General features: G+C 36.8%; 1 protein-coding gene across 1 annotated transcript in view; it reads right to left on the bottom strand.

Annotated features, from left to right (window-relative positions):
* The window catches only part of FYB1 (FYN binding protein 1), a 41,846-nt gene extending 30,815 nt beyond the window's left edge, over nt 1-11,031 (bottom strand). The window contains exon 1 of the mRNA XM_027878690.1: nt 9,933-11,031. Within this exon, the coding sequence (XP_027734491.1) occupies nt 9,933-11,022 (1,090 nt within the window). The 5' untranslated portion in view covers nt 11,023-11,031. The remainder of the gene's footprint in view (nt 1-9,932) is intronic.
* Nucleotides 11,032-13,014: the final 1,983 nt, after the last annotated feature.

Below are 13,014 nucleotides of genomic sequence, written 5' to 3'. Positions count from 1 at the left end.
ACTTGGTAATCTGAAAACCTGGAAAGGCTCTGTGCAAGTAGTGGAACTGCAGCCAGCTGCAGACATTTAGATCAAGAATTCAAACTGAAACTACGTTCTGGCTTCACATGCACCTGAAGCACTCTCATCACAGGAAACAATGTTAGGGGTGATCACTGGATGGTAGCTTTAACCATTAAGACCTCAGTTTCCAAATAGCCTCTCACCTCTTCTTAGGGCTGAGCTTTTTTACATGCTGTGTTGCCCTGAATAAACAGATGCAGAAACTGAAGTCCTTCAAAAAGAGATAAAAGACCAGATGAACAGGGTCTGCAGCTGTAGAGCAGCTAAGAGGAACTTAGCTGTTGCCATAGCAGCTGTACACAGAACATCCCAAATATCCCATTACACTGCTGCTTGTGGAATTAAACCTCTTTAATCATGACCAGATCTTCAGCACTTACAGTAGAACTGTGGACAGAACACTGAAAGATAACCTTCTCAAACAACTTCAAAGTGGGCAGAGACCAAAAGGTCACCTACGTTCTTGGAGAATGTTTATTTACCAGGAAGTTCAGGACACTGAAGTTGTCTTGAAGCAAAACTTGTGACTTTGACCCTTGCCGTTCCTGGCTTGTGAAAAGGAAATACTAATTCCTCTTTGGTGCTCATATGACATCTAGAGAAAGATCCCATCTTCCTTTATGCCATCAAGAGAAATCAATCTGCATGTAATGGTTCTCTGTAATTTCCATGCCTCTCCCATGTCAACTCAAATAAGTGACAAACTGAAGGGAAGTTCTAGCACTGTCTGGAGTCTATACTGGAGTAACACATGCAACAAGTACTGCTTGGTGGTATAGGAATCTTATGGAAACCAGTACTTCAGCCACAGACAGTTCTCCCTTTTTCAAAATTATGAAATAAATTGGACTCATGTGCAAGGGAGATATGGGCTTCAGTACCGACAAAGATGAAATGTCATGCCTCTGTTTATCACCTCACTAAATACCACGGTATCTCAGTGCTTGGGTGACAGAGTGGCACAAAGATGAAGATGAATAACCAATTATCAACCTGAGCAGAACAGAAACAGTAAAAGAAAAAAGAAGTACCACATTTTTTAGCACTCACACCTGCACTTCAACATCCATTCACTGATGATACAATCCCTGATGATCAATCCAATCTGTATTGCAACAGAATGTGGTTATTTGGCAGAGAGCTTTTACCTGACAACAGTGGCAAATAATAATTTTGATACCTCCCTTGAAGTAGGAAAATATCCCATCCTAGCAGAGGGTGGTCTGGATTCAGCTATTCATATTTCTCTCATACTTGGCTGAATTTCAGCAACAATGTGCACCTGCTCTCAAAGTAAACAGTGCCTTAGAAATCCCAGTTAGCTCAGAACAGCTCTATTGATGTTATCAGCAACACACTCTCTGCCAAATGCATTAGCCTGACCTCCAACCTCCAAGCAGTCCAGAATTAACAGCAAAGAATGGACTCCTAATGATGTTTAAGGTATCAGGCTGTAGCATCTAAGCTATTAATTCCCTTGACTCAGAAATTTCTGGTTCAAAACTGAATTAGAAATTTCTAAACAAAACTAAAACCAAACAGCAATGTATATCACTCTACCTTCCATTTTGAGTTAACTCTGGTCGTATCTGCTTCACCTTAAATGCATAGACATATGTAAGAAAATCCCTTTCAAAACAAGACAGTCTCTTGCATGTACAGGTGGAAAAGTATTTCTTGACTTCACATCCTAAAAGGAAAACTACCCCACTTTTCACTTTGCCTAGTGTATGGCCTTTGGTGAAAACTTATTCCCTTTGATCCCTGATGCGGTGTCAACTCTTTCTTTTAGTAACTTAAAGAAAACCTGACAATGATCAGGCACTATAGGGAAACTCCAAGAATTCTGCAGGAAAAAATGCTCAGAATTTTAAAATTCTTAATGAATTTTTATAGTTTTCATAAAAAGAACTTCAAGATTTTTGAATCAGCTACACAGTAAAAAAATCTTGCATCTGAAAGAATCACAGTTCTGCAACGCAAAGTGCTTTTGAGCTACTCTGCAAACACAACATGTTTGTCAGTCATACTGCAAAACATTTCACCACTTCTGCATTCATGATATGGGAAGTTTTCTGGGTTTTACAGAGGGTTTGATAAGAACCTGCAACAACATCTGCAGCAGATCACCCACTTCCTACCTAAATCGTAATGTGCAGAGAGCCATGCTTTGCTCTGCTTCCCTAACCGCATTTTCGTTTAGATACAAGCCAGGGTTTCATGTTTCATAGTCATGCTGTTACAGAGCTGCTCAAAGTGAGCAGGTAAACCTAAAACAGTGCTTTTGATTATGCTGTTGACAGACATACTCTGACAACAGAGATACAAAGTTCATTTGCGATGCTGCTTGCACAAAACAAAGACCGTGGAAAGTTTCTGATTGTTGTTCTCCCTGACTCCAGACTCCACTTCTAGAAATGACTGGGTAAAATCCTTTATTAATTTCCTTTTCTTTTCTTCTCCTCATCTCTCCTGATTCTCCTTCCAGTTAGATGATAAATCTCCCTTTTTCATTTTTGCACAAAAGAAATCACCTCCAAAAAAGAGGGGCATGAAGGGAAAAGGGGGAAATAAAGACCTAATTAATTTTCCATCCTTTTAAAGATCACTTTCCTGATAATTGCTGATACATCATGAGAAACATGATCAAAGCAGATGGAGAATTTGTCCTCTTTTAAACACAACTTCTCACTGATCTCAATCAGAAAATCTTGTTTCCAGAAGAGATGAAAAGACTACCTTATTGGTGTTAACACCTATTCAATGCCTTATATTCTCAAATTGTCATAGAGTTGACACATTAAGTTCAAGACATGATATCCGGTAGAGGATTTTTTCCCATTCTATGTATGTAGTGACAAGCACACGAAAGCGAGCATCTAAAACAGTATTTAAGGTTGAGAGCTGAAAAATATTAAGCATAAGTAATAGTCTTACTCCCAAAGGAAAGCCCGCAGGTTAGATATTTGTGAAGCTTCATCTGGGCAGTGCTGACTGGCATAAGTGATTTCAAACTACAGATGTGTAATCCTATACATAGAAGCCTATACTACATGGAAGCCTATACTTATGTAAAGGGGAACATAAAAAATTGATTCTCAGTTGAACTACACTTGAAACTTTTCATTGTCCGATAAAAAGCTTTAATGGTTACTTCTGTTTTTAATAAGAAGTATTAACCTGAGCCAGTTAATTTTACATTGCATGGTATCACTTCAAATGCAAGAAAAAAGACAGCAACTAGAACAGATGACATGTAAGATAGCAATAATTTAAAATAAATATTTCATAATTCATTTATATTTGAAAGAGAAGGCAAAAGAAAATGTGTAGAATGATGAAAAGACAAAAAGAAAATGTACTGGGAGAAGTTTACTTGAAATGTGACTATCTATTTCCCAAACCAACAAAATGATAATGTCATAAACTTTCAATCTGAAAAATAATTACTTCATACATAGCATGGTATATAAAACTTCAGTTTCATAAAAAAAATCCCATGCAACAAAGTCTTGCATTCAGATAGTAGAAGTTTGAAAGTTTTCTCTTCAGCATCTGCAAACAAGGAACATCATTGTTCCAAATGCACACATTTTGGAGAAGGTTCAGTTTCAAGTGGAAACCAATGACTTCAGGAATGTTCATTATTAAAATGAACCTTATAGGATAAAAAAATTTGTTAGGATACTATTTCAAAGTCTTCCTAACAGCTTTGCTATTAAATGCTTGCTATTTTATCTCTATTAGTATTGAATATTGAATATTTAATATTTAATAATTAAGATTAAAGCTTTCAGGAATGACTGAAAATTTTCTATATATGAAGTATCATGAACTATCATTTTTATTTTTTAATATATTTTCTATGATCAACTATTTGGATGACTATCTTAACTAGTCAACTTATTAACTTTTACACCCCAAATGATGAAGATTCATTAAGAGTGTTTCTTTCTGTGGTCCAAAATAGGTCTAGAAAATAAAAAGATAAAAGTGCTTACTTCAGTATAATACCTATTGTTTCAAATTCAAACATTATGCTTGCTGCATAGGTTTTACATCTGTGAGCTGATAAGGAAATACTATTTAAACAGTATGGAGCAATTAAGACTTCCAACTCAAAGAGAAATTTCAGTATGTATCAAACTTCAAATATATGAGAAGTATAAGCTAAACATTTGTGTAATTATGAGTAAAAAAAATTACAGAGCGTTTCTTGGAGCTAGAGACATTTAGGGTTCATTATTCTCCAATAATGGTATCAGCAACACGTTTAGAGCTTCATCACCACAATACTTTTTTATATTAGAGAAAAAAAGGAGATTTTTTCCCCAACTTTATCGTAAGCGTAAACAACAGATATACATTCACCAAGCTAAGCAGATGCATAACAGGACTCCAAATCCCACTTTTTAAAACCATGAAGTAATCATCAAATTTTCTTTGAAAGTAGACAGCTATTAAAGGAAATAGTCAAGGAAAAGAAGTTTAAATATCTATTTGCAATGGTTTTTGTGTACTTTTTCTTCCTAATGCACAACAACAGCAAGTTGCCCTCAGAAAATAACCTGCAAGGAAACACTCAGTTTTGGTTTCCCTCAAGATCCATGTCATCTATAACTAATATTAAGTTTATCTGTTTCCTTGGGCAGATAAATATTTATATTTCCATCCATTCCAAGGATGGCTAAAATAATTTTTAAATTGCAGTGATTTATTTTTTTCAATTCTTTAAGTCATAGTAGCAGTTTAATTTACAGTTTTCTCCACATATTTTAGCAGAATTACATGTTAAACCCTTGACCAATTAAATGTACTGCTTAAAAAACTTCAGAGTCTGGGTTTCCTCAATAGCTTTAATGTTCTTGTGAAACCTCTTAAAAATTCTGAAAAAATTTCTGTCTGACTGAGGTGGACTAAAAGCATGTGTCCAGTTCACTGAAAAATTTGGTCTTAAATGCATATTCTGTAGTTATAGTACATGTAATTATAGCTGGAGAATGAAGATGTGATCAAAAGACTGAGAGAAATTTAATTCAGCAGGTCTTGCAGAACTCACAGGTTAAACTATTGGAAGATGGCCAAAGAAACAATATTGAAATGAGGAAGGAGTGAAACTGACTTTATACCAATACCATGAGCAAGAAAAATCCTTTGGAGTGAGACCCACACAGGTGGTGTCATTACAGTTGTACTAAACCACGTACATTGTGAGGGATTTCATATGCTGCAGTCTGATTTTCATGATAAATGCACAACTTTGACTATATTCCAGTTGAGCATCATTCATCAGTTCCAGGAACTTCAAAGATTGACTCTGCTGTTTCTCAGAGGTGTGCTGTTTCTCAGTATAATGCTGCTGAAACAGGAATGGTTTGGGTTCTCTCACTTTCAGAGAAGGAGAAATAGGAATGTGCTTAGAGGAATGCTGAATAGCTAAAAACTACATACAAATGCTTGTCCAGATTTGTAGTTGTTTTCAAGCAAATTCAGGAAAATTAAGTTCTTGGCAGATCTATGTGACCATCACTTCTATAGTTTTCAGTTACATGTATGGGGGATCAATAAAAGTGAAAGTCAACATCATGAAATGTAATAATAGAATAGGTAAAAGGCCTTGCAGATCTCCAAATTCTCACCAGTACTCTAACTCCAGTACATTTTTGATAGTGCTTAAAATTTAACATTCTATCTATGTACAACAAAGTCCAGACACATAATTATCATGCTATTCTGAATTATCATTTTGAGACGAGCTGTACAGGGTTTTATGGCATGTTACAGTTCATCCGGGCAAACACAGGCATCACATCACTACATACAGTGACCGCCACCCCACTCTGAACAGTACCATTGGCTAGCAACAGTATGGTTGTGACCTCACATGGAAAGCTGTCAGCAAAATGACTTTGCTTCTCTTCTTTTTAATAAGATCTCTGGTGTTTATTATAAAAGAGTACAGTTGGTATTATTTTCTGAACTAGAGAGTACATGTGTGGTTCAGAATTAATGATTCTTAGCTGACATAAACATGATCTCCTCTCAGGGAAAATTGCTGTAATGGGACATAACAGAGGAATTTACCAAACTGTCATGCATTCACAGGCCCAAACAGGAATTTCTTAAAGACTGACTTGACCGAAAAATAGTAACATGTCAATAGTCAAACTTTCCTCAATAAGACATTTGTTATCTACAGAAGTTTTATTCAGGACTAGGTGAAAATTTCTAATTCACACAATGCCAGCATCAAACTTGCATCCCTGAGTTTTCGAGGAGGCATGGTGGATGGCTTAAATTCTTCTCCCACATGTGACTAAGACTGCTGTGTCAAAGGTACGTCCTTCAGCATCTAACATTTAATGTTATTCATGTCCAGTGAATACTTGTTTACAAAACCCATTAAAACATCTTTCATGGGAAAAGAGAACAAACAAAGAAAAAGGGGTGAATTGATACTTCTGAGAAAGCAGAATTCAAACTCCTGTTTTAAATCAGGCAATACATGGTTTTCTGCAGTGCAGGCACATACCCTTAACGCAAATGTAACAACCACCACATGCAGAGGTTTTTTCTTCTCAGACTACAACACAAAGCCTAGCCTTTGCCCTAATACAGATCAAAAGCTCTGAAGATTAGATCTCAGAAAGTTTTGTTGCATGGGAAAACTATTTCCATTTGCTTATTCTTCTTTTATTCAGCACCTGAATCACAGCAGCAAATTAAGCAACTATGGCAAGCTGTTGTTTACCAAGACACAGTAATGAGCGGGAAGAGTCTGCTCTGTGGGGATGGTGTCTTCCTGACATTACTTTGATTCTTGAAATGACAGTTAAAAAAAAAAAAGAAAATAATACAGTTCAGTTTAACTGCCCTTCCAAAGCAGGTACATTTTGTTATGTTCTAAGAAATACAGCAACAATGAATAACTGTTGATCTGAAAAGAAATTTGTTCAGGTTTCACTCTAGGTCACCTAGGCTCTCTACCAGAACTGTTCTATGTAGTCTTCTGGCCAGAAAGAAATGAGCTGCATTAATTAAAGATAATTAAAGAACATCAGGGTCTTCATGCCAGCTCTGTGGGGGAAGGCTGAAGTTCAGGGTCTCTATGAACAGCTTGTCATTGATGCTGTTTCTAAATCTTTCAGTCTTGTCCTTAGACTATGACTAAAATAGAGAAGACCATGTCTGATTCTTCTTTGTTGGGTGTTCATTTAGTTCTACTTAGTTGGGTGTGCATTTTACAGTGTTTGGAAAACAACCCGTGCCACCATGCTGGGCAGCTCCATCCTTAGTTCCCAGTGGGATTTATCCAGTCTAGTGGCTGCATCATCTCTTGGTTAGTGACAACTAGAGACCCTACTTCTAGCAAAAGTTCTGGTATTATTCTTACAGCCCTGCTCACAGTGTTAATTTGAAATGCACAGGATAAATATTTCTAACCTTCAGTTTTAAAAAGAGGTTGAAAAAAATGCTTTGTGTCTATAACTGAATGGAAACCAGGAAAAAAATTGAATAAATAACAAACAAGCAAACAAATAAAATAATTCCTCCAATAATTACTTAAGCCATAAAATGTATTTTTTAAAACATAATTTGTCATTTTGTATGTTACCAGCCTTTGTCAGGACTTCTTAAAATTTTAGCTAACAAAGCTCGTATTGTTTTTATTTAATCAGAACATTTGCTGGTGTAATTGGCTGAAAATGGTGCCTTTTGATATTGAGATTGTATATTGGCATGTTTCTTTTAAAGGGATACACAGTTTTGCACCATTAGAGGGTCTTGGCCTGATCTTGGATTTGTGAGAAAATATCCTCAACTATAGGCTAACAGGAGAAAAACTGCCAACTGAAAAAAAAAGTACGTTTTTTTGTTACTGGGACATTCCTAATTTCTGAGTGGAAATAATAGTAACACAATGTATAGTTGCATCCAGACTCCGTGTTTTTAGGGAGGATTTTTGTCTTTAGAGAAAGTCAACTCTGAGCTTTTTTCATATCTTCTGTCTCAGGAAAACCAGCCTTATGTATATTCAGAGCTGCTGAAGCACAAGCCATACTGTGTTCTAGGTAGAAAGTGCAAGGGCAAACTATATATCTACAGAATTACGTGAATGTACCTGATGTACCTTACGTGCACTGTGTGGAGTTACTCAGAGCATCCACTGTCAACTACTTTGGAGCTCTAAATCCCACCATTGGGCATCTCCCTTTCCCACTAACTACAACAAAAATTTAAGAATCAAAGTTTGATCTGTTGAATTAAATCTAAGAGAAATGGTTAATACAGACTAACAGAAGTGAAATGTGTATAACCACACACAATTAGATACAGGACATAACAGGCTAAAATTATATAAGCTAAAAAAATATATATGAAGATAGAATATATTCTTTGCTTCCTGTGCTCAACACAAACAGCAGTGCTTTCAGGGGGAAAAAGAAGAAAGTAAAAAGAAAATCCAATAAAAATGTAACATAGTAATGATTTTTTATTTAAGTCCTTGATTCTCTCATGCATGGAAAGGGAGGCTCCCTGGGACACACATAATTTAAAACTTTGATTTTAAAATGCGATCAATATTTCCTATGCATTCATAGTTTTGAGCACCTGGTGCTAGAAGAGGAAAACAGAGAGCCTCCTTCAGCTACTATAAAACTTAGAAATTTATCAACTGGCATTGTCAAAGAGTGACTGAAAGTTTTTGAGGAAAAGCCCTAGCCCAAAAGTTTGAAATACAGGTGATCTAGGGGACAATCAAAGACATTCAGAATCTCTGCAAATCGGTCTTTCCTTCAAGAAAGTGACAGTGAATATGTGGGTCTGACTTCAGAAATTTACATTTTTATGGGAGATTTTCAAGGGCGTGTTTTGAGTGCCTCACAAACAGCTTATACTGTTGTTGAGCTTCTCTTACGCAGTGAAAGGAATTTGTTGGAGCAGTACTCTTTGCAGAATTGGAGTCACAGCAATGTCCTTTTTTTTATTTTTCCACAGGGATTTGTGTCCTCTCAGATATTTCAAATGTATTTACAGACATTCTTGTCAGATGCAGACCATCATGTTACAGAAACCTAGTGAGAAGACTTAAAATTCACGGCTGAATTATGGCCATCATAGAGTTCAGAGACTTGGTTCTTCAGAAAAATAACAAGACAGAGCCTCAGGTACTGCTAGCTGCCACACTACTGAAGTCAGGCAAACCTAACAGAAAACACTAAGTCTGGGAGATGCTTTTGGAGTCCAAATTCATAAAAATTCTGGGTATAAAATCATTGCAGCTCCATGTGAGAACATTTAATTCTGTCATTTTGCATAGTGTTCAACTTTCTAAACCAACTTCAAAATACATCAGATTCTAGGGTTCATGATGTGGTTAGTCATTGTGAAAGGCAAAAAGGAAAGAAAAAAGTGTGGTTACTAGAGGTTATGATTAAATATATATAATATTATATATATGTAATACTTTGGTGGCCCTCAAGCTGTGGCCATGAAGTTACTGTCAAGAACAGGACATCAACATCTCATTTATAGGAAATCAGGACTTAAATGTCTGTTGAGAAAATACTCCCTGACATAAGTTTTTATCTGAGCTTTATCTAAGTAGTTTTGAAAACCAAATAAACCCAATATGGAAAGCATTCATTCTGCTTTTAGTTGCTGAAAGATAAAGAATATAATTTTAATTTCTGTCCTGTACAGAAGCATAAACTGTACACAAGCGTAAGTTAAAGTTTTAACGGGTTGTCTGATGCAGAAGTGCCATGCTATTTCTGAACAGAAGAGAAGATTCTGTCTAAAATTAACCTGGTACTAAATGCTTCAAAACACCAACACTAAAGAAAGCAAGAACAGAGTAGACTTACTCTTTTTTGGGCCCCTCCTCTGGTATCCTTGCAGTTCCACACTTGGAGGTCTGCTGGGCTTTGCTGGGCATGTGGATGTCTTGAACTCTGGGGCCAAGACTCTCTGCCTGGGTCTGGGAGCACCATCTCCTTTCTTTTGTGTTTTATCTGATGACCTTACTGCACCAAGTGCTGTATTGGTCTTACAAAACTTATGAGGAGAATCTGATCCTTCCTGGATGACTTTCTTGGGAACGGTGGTCTTGATAACACTCATTGCCTTTTCTTCAGTCTCTTGTTTCACGTTTCTGAAGGTGCCTTGAAGTGAGGTCTGCGAGTGGCCAGCAGGCTGCAGACCTATTTTAGGAAGATGACTGCCTGCAGCTTCTGCAGCTGAGTTATTTTCACCCATTTCCTTTACTTTCATAAGTGAATGTGTGTTTGTTCTTGGGCCTGACAGCCTACTTTGAAGAGAATCACATTTATTGGAAGTGTATTTATTGTTAGAGACTTCGGTGTTAAAAGAAGGTTTTTTAAATAGAGAAGGCTTGGGCACATTTTCTTGTGCTGCAGGCATTAACTTTTCTTTAATTACACTTACTTTTGAAGATGCTGTTCTTGCCTCACTCTTCTGTGATGCCAAATCTGATTTTGGTTTTGCTCCCAGAGTATTTTTTTCTTTACTAGGAGGAACAGAGCTGGGGAACTTGTTCCTTGCGGGTTTTGGATGTTGAGGCTTTGGGTCTTCTTTTGCTGGGCAACTGGTTTTGATGGGGAATTTAGTGCATTCAGATTTTTCATTGTTTTCTCTGTTTACTGGTTGAAGATAAACACCAAACACTTGTGCCACTGTATTCAGATGTGGTTGCTTCTGTTTATTCTCTGTCTCGTCACAAGCTAATGGCTTGACCACCAAAGAAGGCTTATAAGAGGTTCTGGAGGAGGTACTGGGTCCTTCGGTACACACTGCATTTTCTTGAGCTGCTTTCTCAATGGCTGCTTTCCGTGCCTGTTGTATTCCTTCAGGAACTTCTGTTTTGGGGATTTTTAGAGGTTGACTGTGAGCCAGGTCATCCTCTGCATCTCTGCCACCTGACTCAAATTTCTCCATGAGAAACCTTACCCGATACTTGTGACTCTACAAGCACAAAGAAGAGAAAAAGAAAGAGCAGCAGTGAGAAAGTCCTGTTACAATATTCACACATACTGTACTTTAAAGAGTTTCCTGGTCTGAGGCTTGTAGTACTGCTGATTGGCTGAGGAGGTATAGCACATCTTCCTGTAGGGTTAAGAGAAGCTGAGCATTTTGTTATATGCTTGCTGTGATGATACAATCTTTTAAAATTGTCATGCAGGCACCACCTTTAGAGAGTGACCATGTAGCTCACTTTTGGGCTTTTATAATTTCTGTTTATATCTGGAATTGGGAACTGAACATATGAACTGAACACATAATAAATGTAAGAAAATACTACTTTAAAATAATTATATACCTAAAAATTTAACTGTCTGTGGTGAGAAGTATAAATTGTACTAGGACCTGATTAGGCAGATGAGAGTTTTCCTGCCAAGTCTTTAGAGAACTGCAAGTTCCTTTGTGAAAACAGAAATTCTTCTGGTTGGGGTATATCTGTGTAAGTTTTTCTTTCCGTTCTCAGCAGTGTTCTTCCCTACTACTCCCCCCACCCTTGCTTTGTCCCTCTTTCTCTTCTCCATTTTGTATCTGTGAATGTGTGCATGGAACACAAAAATACGTGAAGCAAAATTGGAAGAAATGACAATCAATAAACGCAGATACTGTCAAAGATACAATTCCAAGTGAATAAAATGCAGCTTCATTCAAAAATAAATATTTGAGTTGATCAGCCCTATACAATAACTTTCTGGACCAGTGTTTAATATGAACTGAAAACAAAAGCTCAATACATTTGAATTCAGTACAAGTAATACTCAACACAGTGAAGGATGGGGACAAGGGGAGTGAGCTGGTCCTGTTGCGCTGGGCTGGGACCACTTTGGACTCCGGGGGCCCTCTGAAACAAAGAGTCCTTTTCCAGCTGACAGTGACAGCAGGGGTGCAGCTATGGCAAATACACTGACATATCCAATTCATGACTTGTTTGAGTAGGATCTGGATTTTGTGTGTGAGTTAAAATGTAAAACTAATGGCATAAAGCAGGAATGTTATAAATAGGAAGGGTTCTGAACAATTTGTTTGATGAATATGCACTTACACACACACACATACACACACACACACACACACACACACACAATTCCACTGCAGAGGTACATATATGTATCACTAATTTTTTAAGATTTCTCACACAATAACTTGCAAAGCACTGATTTTACCCACTTAAACAGAAAGTTAAGCCAATTTCAATGCCAGAGAGAATAATAAAGTCTTTTGTCTTTGATCTCTTTTGCCTTTGCACTAATGCATGTTTTGTTTTTTTTTAAGTTCTGTAACAAAACTAAACCACCAGAGGTACTGTAATTTGACTTCATATCTGAAGTCTTCAGAACGTGTAAGTTGATCAGCTGCTTGGCCAACTTGATATCTCATTTATTTTAAAAGTTATAGCAATAAATTGATTATTTTACTTCTTCTTCTATTTGAGATTTAAGAAAATGTACTGTGCAAATGACAACACTTGTTACGGACAAGAGACATTAACCATGTAAAACTTTGAAAGCTGGGAATGTGGCCTTGAAGAAACTTACTATAATATATACAGTTCCTGAGAAGATTTCTATACCTTTGTATACACAATGCTTTTCCAGCCTCCCACTGCCTTCAGTAGAGACATGCACAGGTGCCAAGATAAACTTGTACAAAATTGTTCCACAACGAGATCTGAGGTGTTAACACCTCAGTGTTAACAAGTGTAATTCTCCATAATTTACAAAATAACTGCTCATTTCTGTACAGCAGTGCAGTGTAATGAGAACACAAAAAGTAGGAAAGTTTCAACTGTATTCCTCCTGTATTTACTATGAATCTTTCAGTCTCAGCTAGAAGCTTGATTGAAAAATATTTGTTTTGCCTGGGCATACATATACTCTCATTATTTACTTTCCTGTCTTGGTGAAACCAAAA

This window comes from Empidonax traillii, unplaced genomic scaffold, assembly GCF_003031625.1.
Source record: "Empidonax traillii isolate 1590-97213 ecotype Southwest subspecies unplaced genomic scaffold, ASM303162v1 scaffold44:size1908036, whole genome shotgun sequence".
NCBI classification, from domain to species: Eukaryota; Metazoa; Chordata; class Aves; order Passeriformes; family Tyrannidae; genus Empidonax; species Empidonax traillii.
Note: the sequence above shows the minus strand (reverse complement) of the source record. Positions and strands in the feature narration are given on the sequence as shown.